This window comes from Solea senegalensis, linkage group LG7, assembly GCF_019176455.1.
Source record: "Solea senegalensis isolate Sse05_10M linkage group LG7, IFAPA_SoseM_1, whole genome shotgun sequence".
In the NCBI taxonomy this organism is placed as follows: domain Eukaryota; kingdom Metazoa; phylum Chordata; class Actinopteri; order Pleuronectiformes; family Soleidae; genus Solea; species Solea senegalensis.
Window position 1 is genome coordinate 24,051,414 of NC_058027.1, and position 25,009 is coordinate 24,076,422.

The 25,009-nt window shown below is 40.4% G+C and overlaps 1 protein-coding gene and 1 long non-coding RNA gene across 2 annotated transcripts; one reads left to right on the forward strand and one right to left on the reverse strand.

Moving 5' to 3' along the window:
* The first annotated feature begins 8,153 nt into the window (after positions 1-8,153).
* Positions 8,154-24,982, forward strand: scg3 (secretogranin III). Its single transcript, XM_044029968.1, has 12 exons — positions 8,154-8,636; positions 9,459-9,511; positions 9,648-9,690; positions 9,895-10,122; positions 12,573-12,715; positions 13,031-13,189; positions 14,019-14,265; positions 14,591-14,707; positions 18,292-18,372; positions 19,864-19,974; positions 20,815-20,904; positions 24,375-24,982. Exons 1-12 carry the CDS (start codon positions 8,534-8,536, stop codon positions 24,491-24,493), a joined length of 1,494 nt encoding a protein of 497 aa, XP_043885903.1. The 5' UTR covers positions 8,154-8,533; the 3' UTR covers positions 24,494-24,982.
* LOC122772203 lies at positions 9,357-20,821 on the reverse strand. The gene is made up of 3 exons (XR_006360755.1): positions 20,389-20,821; positions 20,127-20,193; positions 9,357-9,788 (listed from the first exon to the last, which is right to left on the reverse strand). It is a non-coding gene; the product is annotated as an uncharacterized LOC122772203 (long non-coding RNA).
* Positions 24,983-25,009: the final 27 nt, after the last annotated feature.

A 25,009-nucleotide genomic window follows, 5' to 3' on the forward strand; every position in this document is an offset into this window, starting at 1 on the left:
TTTCTCTCATTATTTGACTCATTTCGTAGGAAACATCTAAAATATTACAATGAATTACCCGTTTGCAGGCCAATTACTTTGAGAGTAATACCGCCGATTTACTAGGGACTAAAATAACTAAACAGAGGAAACGGCATGGATCAAATCTGGAAAAGAAGCCACAAATGGTGCATTAAGCGACTACTATCTTTCTCACCCACATGCACGCTGGGCATAAATATGTCAACTTGTGTTTTTGAACCGAGTAGGAAAACCAGCGAGTGGTTATTTCTGGTTCATTAGCTGCCGCCTGGTTCATTCTGCTCCAGGAAAGAAAATCGTTTTACTCATGGCTTGGTTTGACTCCAGCTGAATTCATTGTCAGTTTGTGGAGAAGATGTCCAGTTTATGATCCACGTCTCTTTGCAGAGCCGTAAAAAAAACGGACCACCCACCTCCTGGAGCGCCCGTTTCAACTCACATACTTGGTCTGTCGGGCAGAAACGTACAGTACGTGTCACGCTACTCTTTCACAACTCTTTTCCACTCTCGTTCACAATCGTTTCCTCCTTTTTTTAATGTGCTTCTTTGTTTGTTTCGCATGCTTCTGCTTCAAAAACACACTCAGTTGTCCTCTAGGGGCTGCCGTAGAAACGTGGAAGAAAATGGCGACCTCCGTCAAGCAAGGCCCTTGCCTAAAGGACACATAAAAGCCTCATTCTATGAAAACTAAAAGATCGCTATGTGTGGTATTTTCATTTTAAATCCGCCTACATTTTGCGTACTGTAGCTTTAAGAGACACGCATATCATTAACTACACACTTGGTTTAAACCTGCACTCGCACATGTTAATCTGGGTTTGAGAGGATTGAGATTTTAGAGAATGATGCAGTTTCTCAATTCAAGGTCGTACAGCAGGGGGTGTCCAAACTACGGCCCACGGGCCAATCACGGCCCTCGGTTAGATGTTGTACGGCCCGCAGCTTCATAACATAGCTTTATAACGTATTATTTATGGCCGGGGACTCCTGTACAGCTTAGATTTGGTTACATTTCCATTTAAAAATGATAATTATGACAATGAAAATTATTATTTTTTTATAAAACAGTATTTGTGTGTAAATTTTACCATTAAAATAAAAGGGGGAAAAAGGACCATTGGCCCCCGGCACCAGCCACCAGTCATAGCTTAACAAGAACAGGGAGAAACAGCTTGAATCCTCCAGCCAGCACGTCTTAAACTCACCGCTATATCATATTTGTTGTGGTCCCCTTTCTGTAGCTTCATATTTAATCTACAGACGTGAACATTTCCACTTGAACAGTCTCACTTCAAATGTATTCTTACTCAAAAACACCAGTTATTGCAGTAAACTTGGCCGAGTCACAAGAGAATATGCCAACTCTCTTTTTTTTTTTCTTTTTTTTTACAGTAGTGTTTGTCAACCTCAAAAATCTTGGACACTACAATTCCCAGGATGCAACCGTGACCAAACTGTCAGCAAAAGCCACGTTTCAACCTCAGTGACCCAGTAAAGTTTATTTCACGTTCTCTGAGCCAGAGCTATTTCACCCAGGGCCCAAACTAATTATCACACTGTTTTTTTTTACCGTTTTAGTTTTACTCGTGACTGACAAAAATGACCTATATGTAAAATGTGTACAATTCTGTCCTTTTAAACATGAATAAAAATGAAATACCTTCTTCTATGGAGGTGTCAAAGTCAATTTAAAATAACCTGTGGTTTAATGAACAGCATTATTTAAAATTAGCTGATGAATGGTGGGAATATGAATTTGAAGGAAAACTGGCACATACTGGTAAAGTAGCTCAGCTTTAGGTCTTTGTCCTTTTGTTTTTCATGTAGCACATTTGTATTCTTCACTGTGTAGCAGGTATCTGGAGGGGCGGAGCCTGGCTCATTGCTGTGGTTGGAAATGTGGTTTCATTTAAAAAAAATAAATGACTTTTTACTAGTAATGAAACTGTTTGTGTTTTCCTCCTTTACTCACTTCTGGCAGTTCTCCACTTTGAGAAGCAAAGCCTCCGAGTGTTGACACTCGAGAGACAATTTGAAGCCATTCTGTGGGGATTTGGAATGTTTGTTTTGTGTGTTCGTAGCTCAAATACAGTTTTGATGGAGTGGAGACTCTAAATCACCGTGGTTGTGGTCGTGAATGATCTATGTATGTTGCCTCTGTGACGGACAGGCAAACAAAGTAGAAAACAGAAATTCTGATTCCCGTTGATGACAATACAAACAGTTGCCACCTGGGGGCGCACCCCACCACTGGCTTGACCGCCACCTCACCCTTCAAAGGGTAAGCGGTATGATGGATGGATGAATTTCTCTGAGGAGGATGCTTTTATGCGTGAAGAAAGAAATTCAAATTGTCTACTTTGAACAAGGGACCGCGGTCAACATGTGCCTCTTGTTAAAGTTATTAAAAGCATTCCTGAGTTTTCTTTTGAAATGACCACTTACTTTAAGTCCGAGTAAGTGTACAGTAAACAAGTACTTTTCCTTTGTCCGTGTCCTCATGTCCGTCTCATTCTCTGGGGGCCGGCGTCTGTTTAGAGCATCCTTTAAAAGCATCTCAAGGGCATCTTCAAACATCAGAAAAAAGACAAAGAAATGTAAACAGCGTCGTCGAATCACTTCTCCAATCAAACAAACACTCACTCACTCACTCACTGTACACACACACACATTCTCATATTATGGAAAAACAAACATCCTTCCATGTCAGGGCTGCTGTTTGTCACAAACTCTGAGAAACTTCAGTTGTCACTTTCAATGCTGACCGCTGTTTAAAACAAACATACAAAATACACATCAGAGACAGTTCCCAGGTCCTGAGAGAGTGGACGATGGATCTGCTCATGCGATAAAAACGGATGGGGGAGGATTTCACTTGGAGCTGAAGAGGACTGAAGGAATTGAGGGAAAATGGGGACGTTGGGGCTATTATTAGACTTTAAAATGTTGCATGTGATTGAATTATTCCACAACATTCAGGTTCCAGAAGATGGAAGTGGACCAACTATGTCTTGCAGCTACAATTCCAGTTCAACCTAAAGTTTTCAGAAGACAGGGAAACTATTTTGTGGACATTATGGCTTTTGAACACAAATTAAATTGTACTTTTTGTGTGTGTCTAAACTATTCATTGAGATGTTATGTTTGCATCATAAAATCCCACCATCATGCAAATGACAGTTTAAATGAAGTAAATTATAATACAGTACTAGGTTATATATTAAAATAGCAGCAACACGATGTAAGTAAATACAATATTTAGACGTGATTTCCCATAAAGGTTTTCAGAAGATATTTGACAGACGAAAAAACTACTTGTGGTTTGGCTGATACTGGTTTTCACTGCGGTGAGTTGTTGTTGTTTTTTATTAACATTATTCAGGCAGATAGTGGATGTGCATGTGAATAACGTCCCTCAGTGTTGGAAGCCACCAGAAAAACTATTTTCCCACGTAATAAATCATGTCTTTATTTAATTTCATTTGATTATGTTGACGTGATTCCAACAGAGAAACCACACAACCAACGAGTGTAATTACAGCTACTGTACACAAGATGTCAGTATCAGACAGAGAAGCTCAGAAGGAGAAATTGGAATATGAAGATGGCAAAAAATATGACATAAATCAGCAGTGATTCTCCTCTCTACTGATGTGTTTTGTTATCATCATCGCTGCTTTGTGTGATTACACACTGTATTTATTCATTGGGTTGTTTTTTGTTGTTGTCTATTTGTGTTTAGAGAGTCCTGGCAGCGCTGCTGTTCTCAGACTGCTGAGACAGGCAGCAGAGGACAGGATGTACAGTCTGTGGCAAACGTCCCATCCCGCTCTGCACAGAGCACAGTGATGAGGCAGGAATAAACAAATAAAGAAAGGAAGAAAGAAAGAAAGAAAGAAAGAAAGAAAGAAAGAAAGAAAGCACAGACATCAGCACCTCCACCTGCTTAATATTAGCCAGGACATTTTCACATCGTCCTGGTGTAACTTCATCACCAGCCAATCGCAAAAACCAAAACTCTCCACTGCTACAAACCACAATCTGTTCCCCACGAACTCCCCCGCACAGAATCGTACGAAAGCATCCACTCCTTCCAGCTACTGCCCTCAGGCACATGATACACCAAGTTCCACAGGCACAGAAAACCGTCAGCTAACAACCATCCAGAACACCCACAGACAGACACTGCAGTTTTTAAAGCTATTTTTCCATTTAAATCAAGTTTTTAAAATTGTTTTGATGGTAAATGTGTGAATGTTCTGTCAACTATCATCTATGTTTGATAAGACAAAGCTCCATTAGTCCCACAATGGATACATTTACAACTTTACTACCCATCTATGCCATCATTCAATCATCTACCATCTATCTGTTCATCTTTGTGCCATCCATTAGTCAATTATCCATCCATCTGCCCATCTATTTATCCATCATCATCATCCAATTATAAAATATTTCAATGGACAATTTACTCCATTAAAAGTATAATGCAGCAAATCTTTGCAGGGACTTTTCTTCAGCTAAACTTGTACTTCATATTGTACATTTCTATATCAATCATTTATTTGTATTGAAAAACCTGAATCATCTCAGATAATTCAAATAGTTTTAATTATAAACTAAATTAAACTCAACATGTGAAAGTTGTACAGTTTCTTTTAAAAAAAAATAGACACAATAGACTTAATCTAATCTGAATGAAGGTGACAGGATGAACTTTTATCTGGTGAGCACATCTGAACCCAAGAGTTTGGATTGATGGAGGTTGGATGAATGAGTGAATTTTACATTACCACACTCACATAAATAAATAAAACTAGACAAGTCAATCACTTACTTATAGTATATTTACCCAGTGACTTACAAAAATCCACATCAGGTGAGTGATATATTTAAAAATGATACAAAACATGAAACAATGACAACAGAAATACATTTAAACTTTAACAAATAAGCTTCAAACAAACAAACAAACAAACAAACTTACAGGTGACCGCATGGTGTTGGGGGGGAAAAGGGAAAAATGGCTTCTTCTTCTTCTTTTCTGAGGTTTTATGGTGGTTGGCAAACAACAATTCAGCGCATTAACGCCACCATGTGGTATGGAGAGGGAAAACGGCCTGGTATGACCTCCGCTCACAAAACCCCGCCTCTACACACAGGTAACTCCTCCCACCTGCTCAAAACACTGCAAAAGTCTGAGAACAGTGGCAGCTTTGCTGTGACAGATGCTTGGTTTAGTCTGTCAGTAAGTGAATAAAAGCACTTTATACTGCATACTCTGTCTTATTCATGCAGTCTCCACACACCCACACAAGTGTTTTCTCGCTCACATCCACAGGAAAACTCAGTGGGCTGTGAACTAAATGAGATTAATTAATTTCAGCCATTGGTTTTGTTGCTCTTCAGACAGCTCGAGCCTCGAGGTCTAATCAGCTCAGTGAACGAGCGCGGGGGTGGAGGGAGTTTAATAAGAAGGAGAAGTGAACACAGAGACACGAACATCTTCACACAGTCACAGCTAACAAACCTTTCACTCCTACACACACACACACACACACATGTGGAGAAGACTGCTGCCAAAGTACAGGGGGATTAAAGCTGCAGTATGTAACCTTTTGTTGTCGTTGTTGATGACTCTGTTCGGTCTTTGTGAAAAGAAACGATACAATATTATTTGTGTGCCGCGTCCGTCGTTTGAAAACAGACTGCGGGAGCGTTTGTGTGCGTACACCAGATGAGCAGATAACAAAAAGTAAGGAGGCGGAGTTAGAAATCAAAGTGCTTTACAAAATAAAAGCATTACAGACACACAGAATTCATGAAACGTAAATTAGGTTAGGGACTAGGTAAATTGGACACTCTAAATTGACCATAGGTGTAAAAGTTGTTTGTCAGCTGAGATTGGCACAGCGACCCTCATGTGGAGGATAAAGATGGATGTCCATGTGCAGTCTGCAAAAACAACATAAGAGACTTCGTCCTCTGAGAGAGAGGAGGAGGAGGAGGAAGAAGCATTTTAATCTCAAACGTACGGCTTTCATAAACCAAGGGATTAACAGCGAACGTGTGCCCACAGCCTGCGATGAGTATCTGCCTCTTCGTTTCACGCGTGGAGAAATTAAAAGTGTATTTGACGAACTGTAGATGATGAGCTTTTTCCATGACATGTGCATATACTTCACATGTTTACTACTTCTTTTTAGCCTCCGTTATGACATTAACAAAGAGGCCTCTGAAAGAAAACGACAGTCTTGCATTTCCTTTGTCCAATAAAACTAGTGGGGAAATGACATCTCCATTATGTTTGGACCGAGGGAGCCTCACTGGTTTTGAATATCGGGCTCTGGAAACTGGAACTAACCACCGCACAAGTGCAGGATCACCAGCAGGAGACGTTTAAGCTCACATCCAGTCGGCAACACACGGAGCTGATAAAAGCAGCGCGGCCATAAAAGTGCCCTAATATATCACCCCGGGCTTTGTTTGTCTGTCTAATTGTTTGGCGTTTTAATAACGGTTGCTATTTACTGGCCAGTGGAAGATCTACAACCATGACGCAGGCTGTGAGTGACGCACAGAATGGGCGGATTTTCCTGCTCCAACACTGCAAAAAATAGAAATCATGGTCGGATGACGTGAATTCAACGTGACCTCTCGGCCCTGTCTGTCTTATCCTGTAAATTAAATCTCTTTGACTTGCTGTTATTTTATATAACTATAAAAAAAGACTGAACAGACTGAAAGGTTGATTATCAAAATATCAAATACCCATAGCAATCCTACGTCCATTGATTATGAGTGGACACCAGTGTGATTGACAGCTGATATTGTCCAAATTGTCCAAAGGGGGACTTTTTCAAAACACATCTATTACTTGTTTAATTTATCTTCTTATACAAGATGTAAAGTGACCTTGAGCGTTTGAAAGGCGCTTCAAAATAAAATGCATTATCATTGTTGTGGGTTTGACTTCCATGTTAGACGTTTACACACAGTAGTTGTACTTATTTTATTTTTTACTGTCCAACCCTGACAACCCTAACCTAACTTAAGTCACACTTGTGTTGTAGCAGATTGCAGTTATTTATACTACCACTAGGGGCATTAATTGATTTAAAAACGTATTCAGGCGTTAAAACGACCCACGTACATCTTGGGCGCTAGGTGTCCTTACCCAGGGACACATCAGCATCTAGGTGAATGAAACCAGGGCTTGAACCGACAGCCTTTCTGTTGGAACATGACCTGCTCTACCACCAGACCAAGGCTGCTCGTAAAGCATAATCATTTTTATCATCTGTAGACTGACCGATGTGAACTGGACTTGTGTGTGCTCCTGTACGCCTCAGGGAATGGAGTCTGTTCTATTATTAACAAGCAACCGACTCCCAGCTCAACAGACGCCAAAGGAAAACCAGGCAAAAGCATAAAAAGCACAAACAGGAAAGTGAAAAATCTTTCTGTTAGAGCAACATCACAAACCTCTTATCCATTCATTTCCAATCATGTTCCTTTTTGGATGAAAGGACTGACTAAGTCAAATAAACCATTAAAAATCCAATTAAAAAGTGGTGCTCAGTTTTTGTATTTGTTTTATTTCCACAAGGACACCATCTGGCAACCTGGAGGACTACGTCTACTTTTTAAAGGCTGTTGTGGTAATAACTAATAACAGAATAACTGAATAATCCAGACATAATCAGGTCTCTGGACTAGGATTGCTATGGTTATTTGATATTTTGAAATCAATCTCAGTCAGTCTGTTGAGTAGGTTTATGTATACATATATGTATATGTATGTATATATATATATACATATATATATATATATATATATATATATATATATATATATATATATATATATATATATATATATATATATATATATATATATGTATGTATATATGTATGTATATATATATATATACATATATATATATACATACAGTATATGTATATAAATTATAAAATAAATTATTAGTTGCAGCCCTACGCTGGACTCATCAGGTTGTGCTGTTATATCCTGGTAAGACACTTCTTGCAGTGTTCTCCTCCCCCTCCTTCTCCTCCCCCTCCTCTTCCTCCTCCTCCTGCTCCTCGGTGAGGACAGAGGGGGGCAGGTCTTGTTGGACGGGGCTCTATTACAGCCTCTGGCAGGTGAAGCTGCAGCTCACACGGGGCCGCGAAGAGCCTCACAGCTTATCTGCTTATAATTACACAAAGGTGACCTGCTTTAAGCGCAGAGGCTCGTCAGCAGCTCCAGAGCAGCAGCAGCAGCAGCAGCCGGAGATCCACTCAGCTCCATCCGCGTCCTGTGCGTCACACACGGCGTCACACAAGCTCCAGTGAAGCGTCCGCGGCAGTTTCAGCACCAGCGGGCGGCTGGAGCTCAGCGGAGCTGTCCACGCATTCAGCACTTTTTCCTCCTTCTTCTTCTTCTTCTTCTTCTTCTGGAGGAGAAGCCAGAGCTCAGAGGTCTCCACACCTGGACAACCCTTGTTTCAGGATGGCGTCAAAACACGTCGGCCTTTTTGTCCTTTCCCAGCTTTTACTTGTGACTGTGCTGAGCCAGGTTTCTGCTTTCCCCACACCTACAGCTTCAGCCCACGGTGAGTTTGTTGTTGGACGCAAGAAGAACGAGGCCACTATCGCATCTTTGTAACAATCGCTACAGACGTTTTAGGGATAAATGGAAACAAAGAAGGCGAATTTAAAAAAAGGACAACAAGGTCAAAAAAGAATAAGGACACTTTGAGTGAGAGAACAAGCTACTACACAATTAATATTCTGATTATAATCAAGCAGATATCGTATAATTAGTTATGTACTTGTTTTCATTTTGAGTTTGTTATGACTTTAATTCTCGTTCTTTTTACTAGTTTTATAATTGTATAATGTATCTTCAAATATCTAACGTGTCTGTGCCGTGTTAGAAGTTTGTTAAATGATGCCGTTGTCTGCAAAACTCACATTGAACACTTTTTTTTTAAACTTGCACACATGAAGAACTAAAAGTGTCTTTGTCTTTTGTTCCAGGTTTTGTGGTGTCTGTGTAAACCTAATGATCTCTGATCTAAATTAAGTTAGAGGACTTAGGAAGCAGTGCCTTGTTGTGTTCAGCAGGAGACTGATTTTTGTTTTTTAACGCGCCTGGTTGCCTGTTGTCAGGCCGCCTGCTCTATTTTCACCGCAGTTTAATCTTTTCTTTGATAATCCGATTAAGCTCTGCCTTGGCTGTGGCGAGCCGGCAAGGGCGACGTTCACATTATAGAGACAAAAAACAACACAACATTAACAACAGTGATACTATATTTTATTTGTAGAGCACTTTTCAAGACATACACATGTTTAAAAACAACACACAATTTAACATTATAAACACATAGATTATGGTAGATTATTAATTGCAGGCATTTTATTTTTCTTTGCAGATAAAACTGTGAACATAAGAGAGTTGACAGAGGAAAAACCACTACAGGAGCAGGTGAGACCACAGCACAATTTGTTCATCCAATATCCTGCCAAACGGACTTTATGGTCACACAAATAGCAAACATTATTAATCTGAGTGGACATCCTGGGTGGAAATGATTTGCTCAATGTCCATTATTTCCCCGCAGATTGCTGAGGCGGACAGCGTGAAGGCCGCAGTCCAGTCAGCTGGTAAGAGGAAACCCTTATTCCCAATCAATGAATGGCTTTATTTCCGCTTGCTCACTGGATTCATGTTACCACACCTCTTCCAGTAAAGCAGGCCTCCTCTGCAATGACAAGTCACAACTGTATTAGAGCCACACTGATGTCAGAGGAGTTGGTCTCATCATTGCTTATTATATTTCCGTGGTTTCATGGTTCTGTGTCTCTCAGAGAGCAGACGTCCCTCTGCGGCCAAGGACACAGAGTCGGAGCAGGAGCGCGATGACTTGACTCTGCTCAAGTCGCTGGCCGATGGCCAGAAGTCAAAAGACACAACTGTGGCACCGGCGGAGAAGGAGGATCAATACGTTCCTGATGAATCAGATTCCACCAAGAGCCGACGTCTGGCTGAGGACTACGACTCCACCAAGAACGGAATGGACAACGACAAGTACCAGGGTATGAACACCAGTCACCATGCACTGACACGCACTCAGTACGTAATCAGGCCATGGCATAGTCCGACTAAGACAGGCAATCAGACAACTTGCAGAGTCTGAATATACAGAGGATGAAATTGAATTATTGGCTGTGCACGTCTGACTCCGCCTCCATAGGTGGCGCTGTATCTCTCTATGAATTAGTGAGGATTGAATCGGTTTCCTGTTGACCTTGTCACAGAAAACTAGACTAGTTCGATTTTAGTTGGACTAACGTGTTTACATGACATTAAGATAACTGAATTATTGTCTTAGTCTGACTAAGACTAGCGCGATTTTAGTCGGACTAACGTGTCTACGTGACATTAAGAGAACTGAATTATTATTTTAGTCTGACTAAGACTAGCTCGATTTTAGTCGGACTAACTTGTTTACATGACATGAAGAGAATTCAATTATTGTCTTAGTCCGACTAAGAGTAGCTCAATTTTAGTCAGACTAACATGTTTACTTGACATTAAGAGAACTGAATTATTCTCTTAGTCCGACTAAAATCAGACTTTTAACATGCATGTACACTCACTGACTGTGGGTAAAGTGGTTGGTGAATGTTACATTGCTTTGTTGTCAAAATATTGTACATTTAATACCAGTTAAGATTTCAATGCATGATCAAGGTTGTCCCTTAATTCCTTAATGTTATTTAGCAGCATATCTAGTTTGATGAGAAAACAAGACATTGTTGGATGTTTGGGAAACACAGAGCAACATTTTCTGACATTTTGTGATCCAAAAAACAATAGATGACATGACAAGATAGGTTGGAAAGGAAAATAAAGTCAATAATTGACAGATTAATAAGGCTGTAACTATCAGAGCCACCAGGCAGACATTTTAACAAAGAGTAGGCAGACAGAACACGTGTGTGTGTGTGTGATGGGGATAAATGCAGAGGGAAAGCGAGAGAGAGACAGAGTCAAAGACAGGACACGTGCATGTCAGAGGAAAAGATTATGTTCTCTGTGGCTGTCAAGGCACATGTAAGTGCACTGCATTTGGTTTTTAGACCTCAACGTCGTCGTCGTCTCATCCAGAAATAATCAGAAAATGACTTTGATAAAAATGCACTCAGTCTGTTCTAGTTTGCAAATGTTTACCTACAGTAAAACTCAGTATATTTGGCATTTATCTACAGTGGATCCGCACACATTTCACCGTGTAAGCATGTAATCTGATCTTAACTCCAAACGTCAGTGCGAAACGGCAGCGTCTCTGCGGCGAGGTGACTCACACGCACACACACACACACAAAAAGAGCTGAGTGCTGTTCTAACATTGATTCACGAGCTCAGCCCGGCAATGACAAACAGCTTGTCAGGTAACGCTGCGTCTAAAATTAGCAAGTCCAGGTTTTATATCTAATATCCTACAGCGAGACAAGAATAGGCCTCGCCGTTAGAAGGTAGATCACTGATGATTCCACTGTCTGTGAAAGACAAAAGCATTCTGTGTTCAATGTGTATTTTTATTTTTGGATGTAAAAAAGTTCTGGTTTAATCTGTGGGAATGGAGAAGTGGATAATTAAAAAGTAAAGACGGACGCATGAAGGATTTATGTAACTTTGAAAGTTCCTCATGTCAAATTGATCGAGCCAAGCAGATGTTATGTGGGACTCAGAACACATTTTTTACATAAGAACATTTTTACAAACACCTACACTGTTTTGAGGGAGGAACTTTCTGCTAAATCACAGCAATACACGGCACTATACTATAATTTATTCAGTTTTGAGTGAAATGCTGTATTTGTACAGTAAATGACTGCTAAATCACCGAAATACAAGGTTGACTAATGCGTTCATGTAATGACTTCAATGACTTCTGAATGACCTTAACTATAAAGGTACAGTTACATAATGTATTTTATACAGGAAATCACTTTTAAATCTTAGAAGTATGAAGTACTTTGAAGTACTTTTACTGTGACGTTTCAGTTTACTATTGTATGTATACAAGAAGAATTACTGCTAAATCACAGTAATATCAGGCAGTACTACTGTAATGTTGCTGTTAACTATTGAAATAGTTACTTTGAAATAAAATACTGTATTTTTACAAGAAAGTACAGTGAAAGTACAGTGATACGAGTCATTTATACTCTAATGTTGCAGTTAAATAAGGAATTTATACAGAAAAATGACAGTTAAATCAATCAAATATGGCAAAACTACTCTGATACTCTTGATACAGTAATGTAAATAATACAGTACAGTTACTGTTAAAGTACAGCATCTGCTACACAAGTAATACAAGTAATTAACTGTGAATGTGCAGTCAATTATTTTACACTTCCAATAGATAAACTGGGCTTTTTGAAGTCAAAGGCGGGGGGTGGAATAAGAACATTTATTTGGTTTTCTGCGAATGACTCACTTCACAAATGTTAACTCGAGCCTTGTCTCCTCTCAGACGACCCGGAGAGCCTCCACCAGGTGGACGGGACTCCGCTGACAGCAGAGGACATTGTGCAGAAAATTGCAAACAAGATCTACGAGGAGGACGACAGAGGCGTGTTTGACAGGATTGTCTCCAAACTGCTCAAACTGGGCCTGGTGGGTTCTGAGTTTGTTATTTTCACACACTGCTGGGTGTCGCGCCGCGTGCGGTGTGACATTTTCTCAGCGGGAGCTTTATCTCTCGCTCGACACTCCGTGGTTTCTCACCAGGAGCAGCTGCGACGTGTGCACTGTGCTTTTTTTTTTCCCCCCGCCATGCTTGGTTGTAAATTACTATTCTCTGACAGTCAATAAGTTGTTCTGCCGGGGTGTCACAGATGCTGCAGGGACAACATGAGATATTCAGTGCATGTTGTTTTGTTTCAGTACATCTTGTTTTTCAGTCTGTCCCCCTCCCGTCTTCTCCCGTAGATCACAGACAGTCAGGCGGACACGCTGGAGTACCAGGTGGCCGAGGCTCTGCAGGATCTCATCACGAAAAACGCCAGGAAGAACGAGATTGAGGACACGGAGAGCGACGGCCGAGAGACCAGGGGAGAGCAGGACGACCAGGAATCAGACATAAACTTGGTAACACCCTCAAGAGATCGATGATATATTTAAAGCTCCGCTCCCCTGACCCCAGAGGAATTCTGTCTAATGACCAAAACACTGCCTGTGTCTCTACATAACGTGTGCTTAGGCAAGCCCAGCTTTATTTTGCAGCAGAATTCATTTCTCAAACCTGTTGCTAGTGGTCTTAATCGCTTCAGTCGAAGTCAGTTTTGTAAAATCATGTTTTCATCTGGAGGAAAAGAGATGATAGAGCACTGCACATAAGAGTGGACCCCAGTGTAGGTTGTCTGATTGCAGGTGGACATCTGCGAACCTCCAATTTCCAAAACTGACATGGGGTCGATGTAATTTCAAATCTGGAGAGGCTACAAATTGGGACTTTGTTTTGCAACCGAAAAACAAATCGATTTCAGGAAAACGACCCAGCGCAGAGGTCTCAAACGCTTGTTTGTGGTGTTAAAATTTGTTATTTCTGTCTGTTTTTTTGATATTTGATTCATTTTTACATCATAAATATGTTTATTTGTTGGGGACTTGATATTATTCCATAACAAAAAAAACACTTTTATGCTGGAACTCTGTAAAATCATCACAAATCTCATTATTGTGGCATCACAATCAAACATGGATGTGTTTTTTTTACTTGACCCACTCCTGACCAGACTAGATGACCATTGGCCCCTTGGTCATTTAAGTTTGAGACCTCCTGACCTGGAGGATCAGTCACTTAATCAGGAAGAGGCGCGAAGCTCTTGATCTCACGCTTTTCCCCCCATGTCAAATCATCAAACTAGATCTTTTATTATCATTTGATGGATAAAATAAATATGGATGACATTTCCAGGACCAGTGGGAGGCGCCCAGCCGCCGTTACAACGAAGACGAGGGCGACAATGAGGATGAGGACGACGAGGATGACGACGAGAGCGAGGATGAGGTGGAAAGGGACGCAGAGGAAGACGGCGCCAACGCGCCCGACAACACCTGGGACAAAGATACCAAAGAGGGCAACGAGGTCGGCGACGACGACGGCCTCCAGGACCTGCAGTACTTCCCCAACTTCTACCGACTCCTCAAGAGCCTCGACTCAGGTGAACACGCCGACACAAACGAGTTACATCACCGTCATTTCTTCACAGCGCCCTCCATCCAAAGATAGAAGACTCTTCACATGAAGAACAGGACCAGATCGATGCTGTTGTCATGGCAATATCATTCAAAGATGAGGCAACGCTTGTCTTTCCCTGGATGCTTCTTCCCTGGGAGGAAGTGCTGATGAAACAAACTAATTATTTATACTGCTGGCATCATGACCCCCACGGTCTAACACTATGTGGTAACATTAGCGCCACGGTAACCAATTAGGTTGCTAAAAGGTGTTCCCCGGTTTGCTGGGGTTTGTTTTTTTTGTTGCAGCTCAAGACGCTCAGGAGAGGGAGACGTTGATCACCATCATGAAGACGCTGATTGACTTTGTGAAGATGATGGTGAAGTACGGCACCATCACGCCCGAGGAGGGCGTGTCCTATCTGGGTAAGACTGATTTCCATTTCCATTTAGTTGAGTTTGGACTAATCCCAGTCCTCGTCCCAGTGTGCGAGCACAAGGGGGCGAATCCATTTATTGAATACGCAACCGTTCCACATGGATGTCACAGAGCAAAACCACATTAGCTGGTGGCTGCTGGTTGGTACCAAATCAAGCGCCATTCCATATCGCTCTGTCTACCAACCATTGTTGTGGTTGTCTTCATCTTCTGTGTACAAGCTTCTTCTTCTCTAATTTCAGCGGGTGGGTGGCAGCTGTGGAGCAGTTTGGCTTCAGTTGAAATACACTGTACGTGCAATAGTAATTAGACTCTCAAACACATTATCTGGGCGTGTGACTCTGACAATTGCAGTGTTATGTGCGTTGTAAAGGTCTGTTTTGTTCTCTGTGACACCTAGATAAATAAATCCTAACATTTTATGGATTTTTTGATAACAAGAACCCATAAATCTGAAGTAAAAGGGGAGAAAAACGTTCTTTGTGAATAATTGGTCTGAAAAACAAACATGGTCTCAGTGTTTTTTTGTTATACTTTTACAAAATGTTTTGCTAACATATATGTGTATATATACATATATATATATATATATATATATATATATATACATATATATATTCATACATAGTAGTACATTCATTCTATTTTTGGTTTAAACGTGGATGAAAGAATTTAGAATTTCACTTTCAATGATTCATATTAGCATACGCACATGTTCCTTTATCTCTACATATACATATATATCTATATATAGATATAGATATATGTCTTATATAATATATCTATGGATATATTACTGCGGTTGTGTGTGTTCAGGCGCGCTAGTTTCCTGGAGCCAGTGCAGTGGAGCGTGAAGCCTGCACAGACAGATTAGTGTCAGGGGGCCCCCGACAAAACCAGGCCGCTTTTTATGACCGACCATCACATCGGTAATCAGTGACGAGGTCAGATATCTGAAAGGAACAGCTGTCTTTAACATCTCTTTCTCTCTCTCTGTGTGTGTGTTTAAATGGTTTTTTAATGGCAGTCTGAACAAATACAGTAGATAAGTCTTTATATGATGTATTTCTTCCTTGAGCATGGAATATGGAAAATAAAACAGAGAAATGCAACCAATCGTCGCATTTGACGAGTATAAAACCTTAGTGCTTACTTTTTTAAATACAAACAAACTTAAAATGAGTTCACACAATGCTAATCTGAGTCTACATCCACTGAATATCGATATTTTTCCCATCATACACTGAAAAATCGCGATATTTTGCATTCGGTTTTTAACTGATGTTACAAACAAACATTCACGTTTTTGTGGGTTAGTGTCAAAATAAATGGCGGCTTCAGAATGGGCATTGTGTATTGTTATGACGTCACAGCGGGTTGCAACGTGTTGGAAACTGACTGAACTCTCGCCTAAAAACACATAAGAGTTGTAATTTTAAGCTCACTGGACTATGTTCATGACGTGTACGTCGCACCGAAATAGCCACAATCACGTAGTATGATTAAGGCTGACCTTTGTAAGCTGTAGAAGGGTTAATCAGTTCTTCCTCACTCAGCAGCGGCAGCAGCAGCAGCAGCAGGTGGCTGTTGTTGTTTTTTCCATTATCGCTGACCAATTCACCATCACAACATTTAAAAAAAAAAAAAAACACAAGGCATATACGGTTACAGAGGATGTGAGTTTCCTAGGCAACCCCTGGCTGGTCTTATGTCTGTATAGCTCGTGAGGAGGACATAATAGGACGGACAGAACACCATCACCTAGCAACATTTTAACGCTCACCTCCCCTACGAGCTGCGATGCTCCAGTGAGTCATCCAGATGAATGCACACAAGTGTCAATCAACGCTAATCTGCCCGAGGCTGATGCAGGACGGAAGATTGAGAGCGAGATAGAGGGGAGGTAATGTAGAGGAAGGGGGTGCCTGTCCCTGTGTGAGTGGGTGGTGGGTGAGGAAGAAATAATGGGTTTCCAGTGTATAACAGGTGGGTGAAGGCAGCTTGAATATATGGAGGAAGCACGAGGGACAGTGAGACAGTTCCACAAAAGAAAGAAAAAAAAAAAAACACGAGCAAGAGAACAAATAAACCGCTTCACTAATAAATAAATAAGTCAGTTATATTTACACACAAAGATAACAAACTATATTGATCAAAACAGGTGGAAAATAATCCTCTTGGATCATTTTGTGCAATTTGCATCTGTAATTCTCTGTAAACCCACAAATTACCACTTCTAATAATAATAATAATAATAATAATAATAATACATCAGATTTTTATAGCACTTTTCAGGTCCCGCAGAGACGCTTTAACAAGAAAACAAAAGACAGGTGCTATGTTCTGTGCTTGGTTCTGGTGACGGGGGTCAGGAGGTTGGATGTGTTCAGATCGGAGACTGTGGGTGGGGGGGAGAGAGGGTCAGCGAGGTAAGAGAGGGGGGCAAGGTTATTGAGGGCTTTGTCGGTGATGAGGAGAATCTTTAATCTTTGTCTGACAGTTTACTGGGAAAAGTCGGGCCGGATTACACACAAAGAAGAACGGTGAAGTCACAAAACATACGGATCCGTGTCCATGTCCTTTATATTTATGCTTTCCACAGTTTCCCACCACAAGCCTTTGTTTTTTCTCCCTCTGCTTCCTGTCGTTCTTATTGTTTCCAGAAACAGAAAAGTCAAAAAATACTTCTCCTCGTCTCTCTGCCATATTCTGTGCAGTCATACGCTCTCTTCTTGGCTGCGTCACCCTCTTCTGCTTCCTCCAGTTTCCACCTTCATTTCTTCCTAACCTCTGCTTCCGTTCCTGTGACACCTGCCACGTTCACTCACTCACTCGTCACATCCGCGTGCTGTAACTTTCTCGTCGGCAGCAAAGACGCCAAAATGTACAACTCGTCGTTTTGAAACGCCTAGTTGAAGACATTTACACTCAATTTAGCACATATTTGTACATTTGTAAGCAGATTATTCATCTGATTAAAAAATAAATAAACTTACTTTAAGAGGAAGCTTGTTTGCGAAGAGATATTTAATGATAATATCACAAAAGTGTGGTGATTTATTGAAGAAATGACTAGCAAATTCTGGCTCATAATATTAAAAGTCTACAGTGTCACAACTAGATTTTGAAATTTCATTGCGTACGATGAGTCTTTTGGCTTTTAGGTGTTTAAAGTAAAAACTTGTGACGCAGCAAACGTTCACGTCAGACACGTGTAAAGCACGAAGGGGGGAAAATATCAAGCTGTGTCGCTAATTGAATCGTGAATGTCATGGTGTTTTTGGGTTTTTTTTTTTAATGCCGCATCATTCTCCCCTCAATGTTCGGGATGCTATGCATAAATTATGATAAACTAATGTGGAAAAAAAAGCAAGGCCGAGGTCAGGCACTTGGAAAAAGTACTCTTAATGAATTAGTCGAAGCCCCCTTTTCTCATGATAATCGGCCTCTGAGTCACACAGCGAACAGCGAGGGACTCTTAAAAGCATGAGAGGTTTTCAGTTCATTATGTGAAATGACGGCGCGGTGTGAATTCAATCTAAAGTTAATGTCCGACCTGTTTCCACGACAGAGAACCTGGATGCCGTGATCGCCATGCAGACCAAGAACAAGCTGGGAACGTCTCTCGGGCCGGACTTCACCGGACTCAACAGTAAATAACCCTCACTAATAATTATGCTGTGTTGATTAAATCCGCCTGTTTGATGCAGCGGGGTCAAGTGTGATGAGGGATCTTGACCCTGTGTATGTTAATCCTTTATATGTGTGTGTGACACGTGCGGTAAAACATTGAGTTTCCAATTACAGCTGCTGTCAGTGATGTCGTCTTTTGGCATTTCAATGCTGAACTGTGGAAATATAAGATTCTGCTTTTACACCTTTATATGAGCCAATGCGCAAATATTTTAAATAAAAATACTAATACTGAAATCAAAAATACTAAACTTTGTCTGTTAAAATAAATAATAATCGATTATTTATGGAATCAGACTGTTTTCAAACAACACTTTCCACAAAGTAAATAAAATGTATTTCATATATATTGTATTTCATTGTTTTTATTAAAAATACACCTGATTTGTGGGCGGGCCTTAGGAAGCTGCCTGCTGATTGGCTGCTGAGTTTAGGAGCGACAGTAGTGATGGGTTTGGAGTCGCTGTCCGTCTGGAACTCGTTCCCCAAGTTTTCCCCGTCGACGTCCAACAAAATAATTGTAAATATCTGACGTTTAACGATACTTACAATTATTTTGTCGGATGTCGATGGCGAACAAGTGAAAAGCGTTGAATAATTCTAAATAATTTTTTACGATTTTTTAATAATTAAAACAAGCTTTCTGTTTTTTCCGGCTTCTTAAAAGTAAATATTTTCTTGGTTTCATCGCTCAATTTCCCAAAGAAATCATTAAAACTGAAAAAAACTGTTGGCATTTCAGCATTTCGAGATTTAGGAAACATGTTTCATTTTATGAACCAAACAAGTGCTCGATTAATCCAGAAAATAATCAACAGATTAATCGTTAGTTGCAGCTCTATTATCGAGTTTTGAACAAAGTAAACTTGTATAATAACAAATACTTGGCTGATTAATTGAATAAATTCAGCTGATGTAGATTATGTAAAATAGCTGCCTTTACTCTTGAAAGTGAACGTATTTCACTGACAGCAAATTTAAAGGGAATTGATGATGAATAGTGAAGCATTCATTCATTTTCTTTACATAATATTTCATAGCATTGGACAGAAAATGATCGTGTAACTCTGGTTACTGGAAATTTGAAAAAGCTAACATCGGATATCGGAAGTTCATATATTTGCTATAATACTTAAATATCACATCCAGACCGGTATAAGGCTACAACCACAACCACAGCAAACCTTGTTCTTTTAGAGGAGAACTAAATCCATCAAGCAGCACCTATAAAAGTCAACAGTGCACACAACACGTCTACTTTAAACTGTCAACGTGACATTTCGGTGATTTATGTGTCGTATTATTTTAAGTTCAAAGATAACTCTGTTGACCCACAGGAAATTTCCTCTTGTGCTGCAGTAACTGCACAACAATGGACAATAAAAACAGAGGATATTGCACCGGCTTAGAAATGAGTAGAAAACAACTAAGAAATATCCTTTTCCCGTAGAGAAAAACCTGGACGAGGACGACAACACCAAGGCCGAGGCCGCCAAGATGCAGAAGGAATACGAGAACCTCAAAGACTCAACCAAAGAGGAGCAGCCTTCATCTGAGACCAGTCAGTCCACTTCACCACTCACTACCACAGCAAACACAAATAGCTTTCCTTTTTGTTTCAGTGCCGACAGGGAATAAATAACACAGTGTAGTCGCGGCCAATCATAGTTAACTGTGTGTTTGTTAAAGTATTAGATTTGATTTCACACTCACGAGCTTTGCCACGGCCGCCGTTAATCTTTGTCCCGCTCCAGCGTCGTGTAGAGCATCCAACGGTAATCTGACACACAGGAATACACGCGTAAAAAAGAGTCAGAATAAAACACGCAAGAGCCAGATTACCAGCACAGCAGGACAGTTATTTAACTCTGAGTAATGCCTATACTGAAGTTACAGAATACTTTTAGAATGCATCATAATCCACATTTAATGTGCTTAACATATACTGCACACACGTTGTGTCGTATTGAGATACCTGGGATTACAATCCCGGATGCCAGAAGTTTCCCACTGCAACTGAAATGTAAAAAATAACAAAACAAGTCTCAATGTGGTGTAAATAAAAAGGGATGAGCCAATATTTAGTGCTGATATTGGTCCAAAAACTGTCAAAATTACAACATTTTAAATCCAATCGATCCTTAAACCCAAAATCTTGCACAAATGCTTCACTAATACAATGTTGGGATGTTTAGTTATTGATGAGAGCAGCAGAATATTTTTTTGTTTTTTTTTAAATAGATGGATCAGTGTTGTTAGCAGCTCGGTAGTTTAAAAGATGTAAAAACGACTGTATCAGCAGACTAGAGGTGAAATTCAATTGTTGTCTACTTTCTAATACATTATTATTAGTTTTCAATCTCCTTCTTTTGTCTTTTCATTATTTCTTTCCTGAATTTAGATCAACCGGGCAAGTCAGAGGCGTATCTGGAGGCCATCAGGAAGAACATCGAGTGGCTAAAGAAACACAACAAAGAAGAAGGCAAAGACGGTGAGACATTCAGTATTTACTAAAACAAAAAAAAAGATGATTATTATTATTATTTATTATGTTTATTAAGTGTAATTATTGATGCTAGAAAAAGAAATCAACCCTCATGTTTTAAACCTTCATCTGCCACACGAAGCACTGAAGAACATACACTTTTAAGCTTCTTCTTTCTTTTCTTTTTTTGCCCTTAATTTGCAATTAAAATGAACATGGGACACCAGGACACACTCTTCACTCCACATCTCATGAATATGGATTATTCTTGGAAGAGTCTGCCCCTGATTAATTATGATACAGCCACTTTGTTCAGAGAAATAACGTCCTGTTTGTTTGGTCCCTACGATGCACCTACAGTACCTGGTCCTTGACATTTATATGGTGCGTGTGTGTGTGTGTGTGTGTGTACACACCTGGACATCATTATGCTAAACACAAAGCCAGGTTAGAGTGGAAAACTGCGGGGAGACACCACTGCAGAGATGAAGTCTTTGCCTGATTCATCTCCATAAAACAAAGACACCACCTCTGTCCCTATGAACACACACACACACACACACACACACACACACACACACACACACAACAAAGAAATAGAAATTCAACCCTAGATCCATAGATATCCCATTTCCAAGCGAAAACCCGGGTTAACACGCTTTGTCTGCTCTGTTGTTTGCCAGAGGAACGCCTTTTCCGGCTCAACACGATCACGCAAATGGAGTTAGCATCAATGATCAAAAGAAATAATCATATTTGTGTATATTAAATTTAGGAAATCCCAATCACACACTCTTTTGGATGATCAGAACTCAGTATCACCCAAATTAAAACCACATTTTTTGGTCCACCTTTAAATTTATTAAACCATTTATTACCTACACCGCTGTGTAGAGCTGAAACAATTACTCGATTAATCGATTATTAAAGTAATCATCAACTCCTTTTAAAGAGAGAGGAGTGTAAATATGCAAAATAATAACCACAAAATGAGAGCTTTATAGTTTTGGTATTATCTGTGGTGGCTTCACCCGGGTTTAACCACCAATTTCTTTTTGAAACAGGCTTTTAACAATCTTGTAGTGATAGTATGTCATATCCCTACAGTAAATGTAAGCATTCATTAACTGAACTAACTAACTAAACTTGTGGTAGTTTTGACACAAAACAAGAGAAGCGTCTCATCTACTCTCGCTGTTCAGGACTTCTGTGCACTCATGGTCATCACAGAAGGACGTAAAACAGTTCCCGCTCAGTGTTATTTTTCTCTCCGTGCTCACTGGCCTGATTTATTCCGGGTAAATCGATAGATGAATCAGCCTCAAGTGACTCGGAAAAAAAAGAATTATTAATAGACAAAAAAAAAACACATTTGACCCAAATTGGTGTTTGGATCTCAGACCGGGAGACGGAAATAATATGTAACTGAGACTGGGTCTGTGGTGCTGCAGAGTGGAGGGGCCAGAGCAGCGGGGAACTTTTGTTTGATGCTCATCTCCCACCAGGCATTATATAGGACAGCTGATTAGCATTCTAGTGTGTGGAGTGGTTGTCTGGGACAACGGGAGCCTGCCCGCCCGCCTGTCAGCGATCGGGGCAGATGAGACAGACAGATAATGGCGTCAGACAAACACAGGGGTCACGACGTGCTTCCAGAATCACCCAATTTTCCCACAGAGCACCTGAAATGATCCACCATGAGCACAGCCCGATATCACGCCGCTCTCTCGCGTCGCTCTCCTGACAAAGTGCAGCAAAACAAATGGCTCTTTCTATCAAAAGAACAGTGTCATAGTAACAGAGACGGCAATGGGCCATTTATTGTGTTTACTCTACTAGAAGCACCCATTAGGACAATCTCAGTGTGTGTTTGTGTTTGTGTTTGTTTGCGTGTGTGTGTGTGTGTGTGTGTGTGTGTGTGTGTGTGTGTGTGTGTGTCCGCCTACGCGCTGCACAGATTAGCCGAGGGCGACCAGATGGACACAGAGGCCTCATACCGGTTTTGGCTCTCGGGCTCGTTACGGGGCAGGTTTCAGAGAAGCAGTCCAGTCTCTAATCACGTTGCGTTAATCCCACACACACACACACACACACACACACACACACACATCATGTTGGTCGTCGACAAAGCAGCTGCACCTTGAAGCGGTGCGGTAAAATCGCAGCCGCTGTAAAATGTCACCACAACAAGTCGTGACACGAATCTTCTCGTTCGTCCGTTTGAAAGAAAGAGAGAAGCTTTTTTTTTGCCTGCACTCTGAAACTAATCTGTTACGGTGAGACAGATGGCACTTTTCCATGATGCGGTTACAGCTCTACTCGCCTCGACTTGACACTTTTTTTTTTTTGCTTTTCCATTAGTGATAGTTCCTGGTACCTGGTGCCTTTTTTTAGCGCCTGCTAAGAGGTTCCAAGATGTAGGAATCAAAGCGAACAATGCCGAACTGTAGCTCAGTTTAAAAAGACTTAACAATCCTGAAAACATGCGTTAATCCCCAACGTTTAGTAAGGAAATTTCTATAATCTGTCTGGTGTCTGGTGTTTTTAGCCACAGCACTGCCTGAATCACAACACGTTCAGTTGTATTTCAGTTCAGTGCTCTGGTCATGCAGGAAGTACTGAATTAGTATTCTTAATGAACTGATTCTAATGATTCATACACCGGAAATATGCTATGACGACAGCGCCCACGTTGAGGAGGGATTATAGTAATGGAAAACAACGTGACTGATACCAAACTGTGTAGAGCTGAGTAGAACTAGAACTGTTCATCTCATCGCCACGAGGGGTAGGAACCGTCCACGGTGTGATATGATGACGATATTTAAATCACAATACGATATTATAAGCAGACAAACATTCAGCTTCATCTGACCCTAATCCTTCGATAATGAACGACCGTGCCAGATTACAGCTTGTTTGGGTGTGCTGTCCGAGGAAGACGGTGCTTTTGATGTCTGATCTTTGCCGCAGCCTCATGATCTTCCTTCCTCCTTCCTTCTTTCCTTCCTTAATCCCGAGATTAAGTAAATCTCGATCATTCTGGAGATTGTTTACACTTTCGTAAACATGTTTAAGTACATATACATAAATATGTATAAGTACATTACAGTGAAGATAGAAAATTGCAGATTGGGGAGACAGCGCATAAGTGTTGTTCAGTCATTTTTTTATTTTAATTGAGTAGGTCTGTGACGATGAATCAATTTCTTTGCTCCATAAAATAAAGAAAGCAAAACCAGACAACATCATAATTTCGGTTTTAGCTTTGGAAAACATCTATGAACATTTTAAAACGATTAATCGAGGATGGAAATAATCCGAAATTGACCAACTTTGTTAGTTATTTTATCCAGTAGAATATAAATCAGCTTTTGACTGTCCTGATTCCTAAAGATCAGCATCAGCTTTAGAAAAAAAAAACCATCTTGGTCTTCTCCTCTAATCTCTGGTTTTATAAACCTTTAATTCTCCAGACTACGATCTGTCCAAACTGAAGGACTTCATGGACCAGCAGGTCGACTCCTACATCGAGAAGGGCATCATCGCCAAGGACGAAGGCGACACCATCAAGAGGATCTACGGCAGCCTGTAACACTATCACCCGTCCACCCTCCAGCCGACCTCTGGCCTAAAAACACTGGACACCGAGTCTGACACTGCAATCTACGACTTAACACCCGACTATTCACTTATTTCCCATAATGAACAGTGTATACTTCTTCAAGACTACTCAGATAATCCCAATATGTACCAAGAAACAAGGATTTCATAATGCATTAACATCAATAAAGGCAGATTACCCCTTATATTCGTAATAAGCAGTAGAATAACGTTTTTACTGAGAGAAATCATTTACTTTAAACATGAATGTCCTGATGCAGTAGGTTTTGTCAACTATTTTGTCCCCAGATGATTTTTTTTTTTTATTTGCGACAAAAGAAAACACATTTATCACACTGTACTCATTATGTGTAACCTGTCTTAGCCTAATTCCTATTATTTTACTTTACCCGAGTCTAAGTGTAAGATCTTAACGTGTTTCTTGCTTTTTACTTACCAAAAATATATTCGTTGTGTATCATGCTGTGCTCCTCCTGTTCTCTTCTGC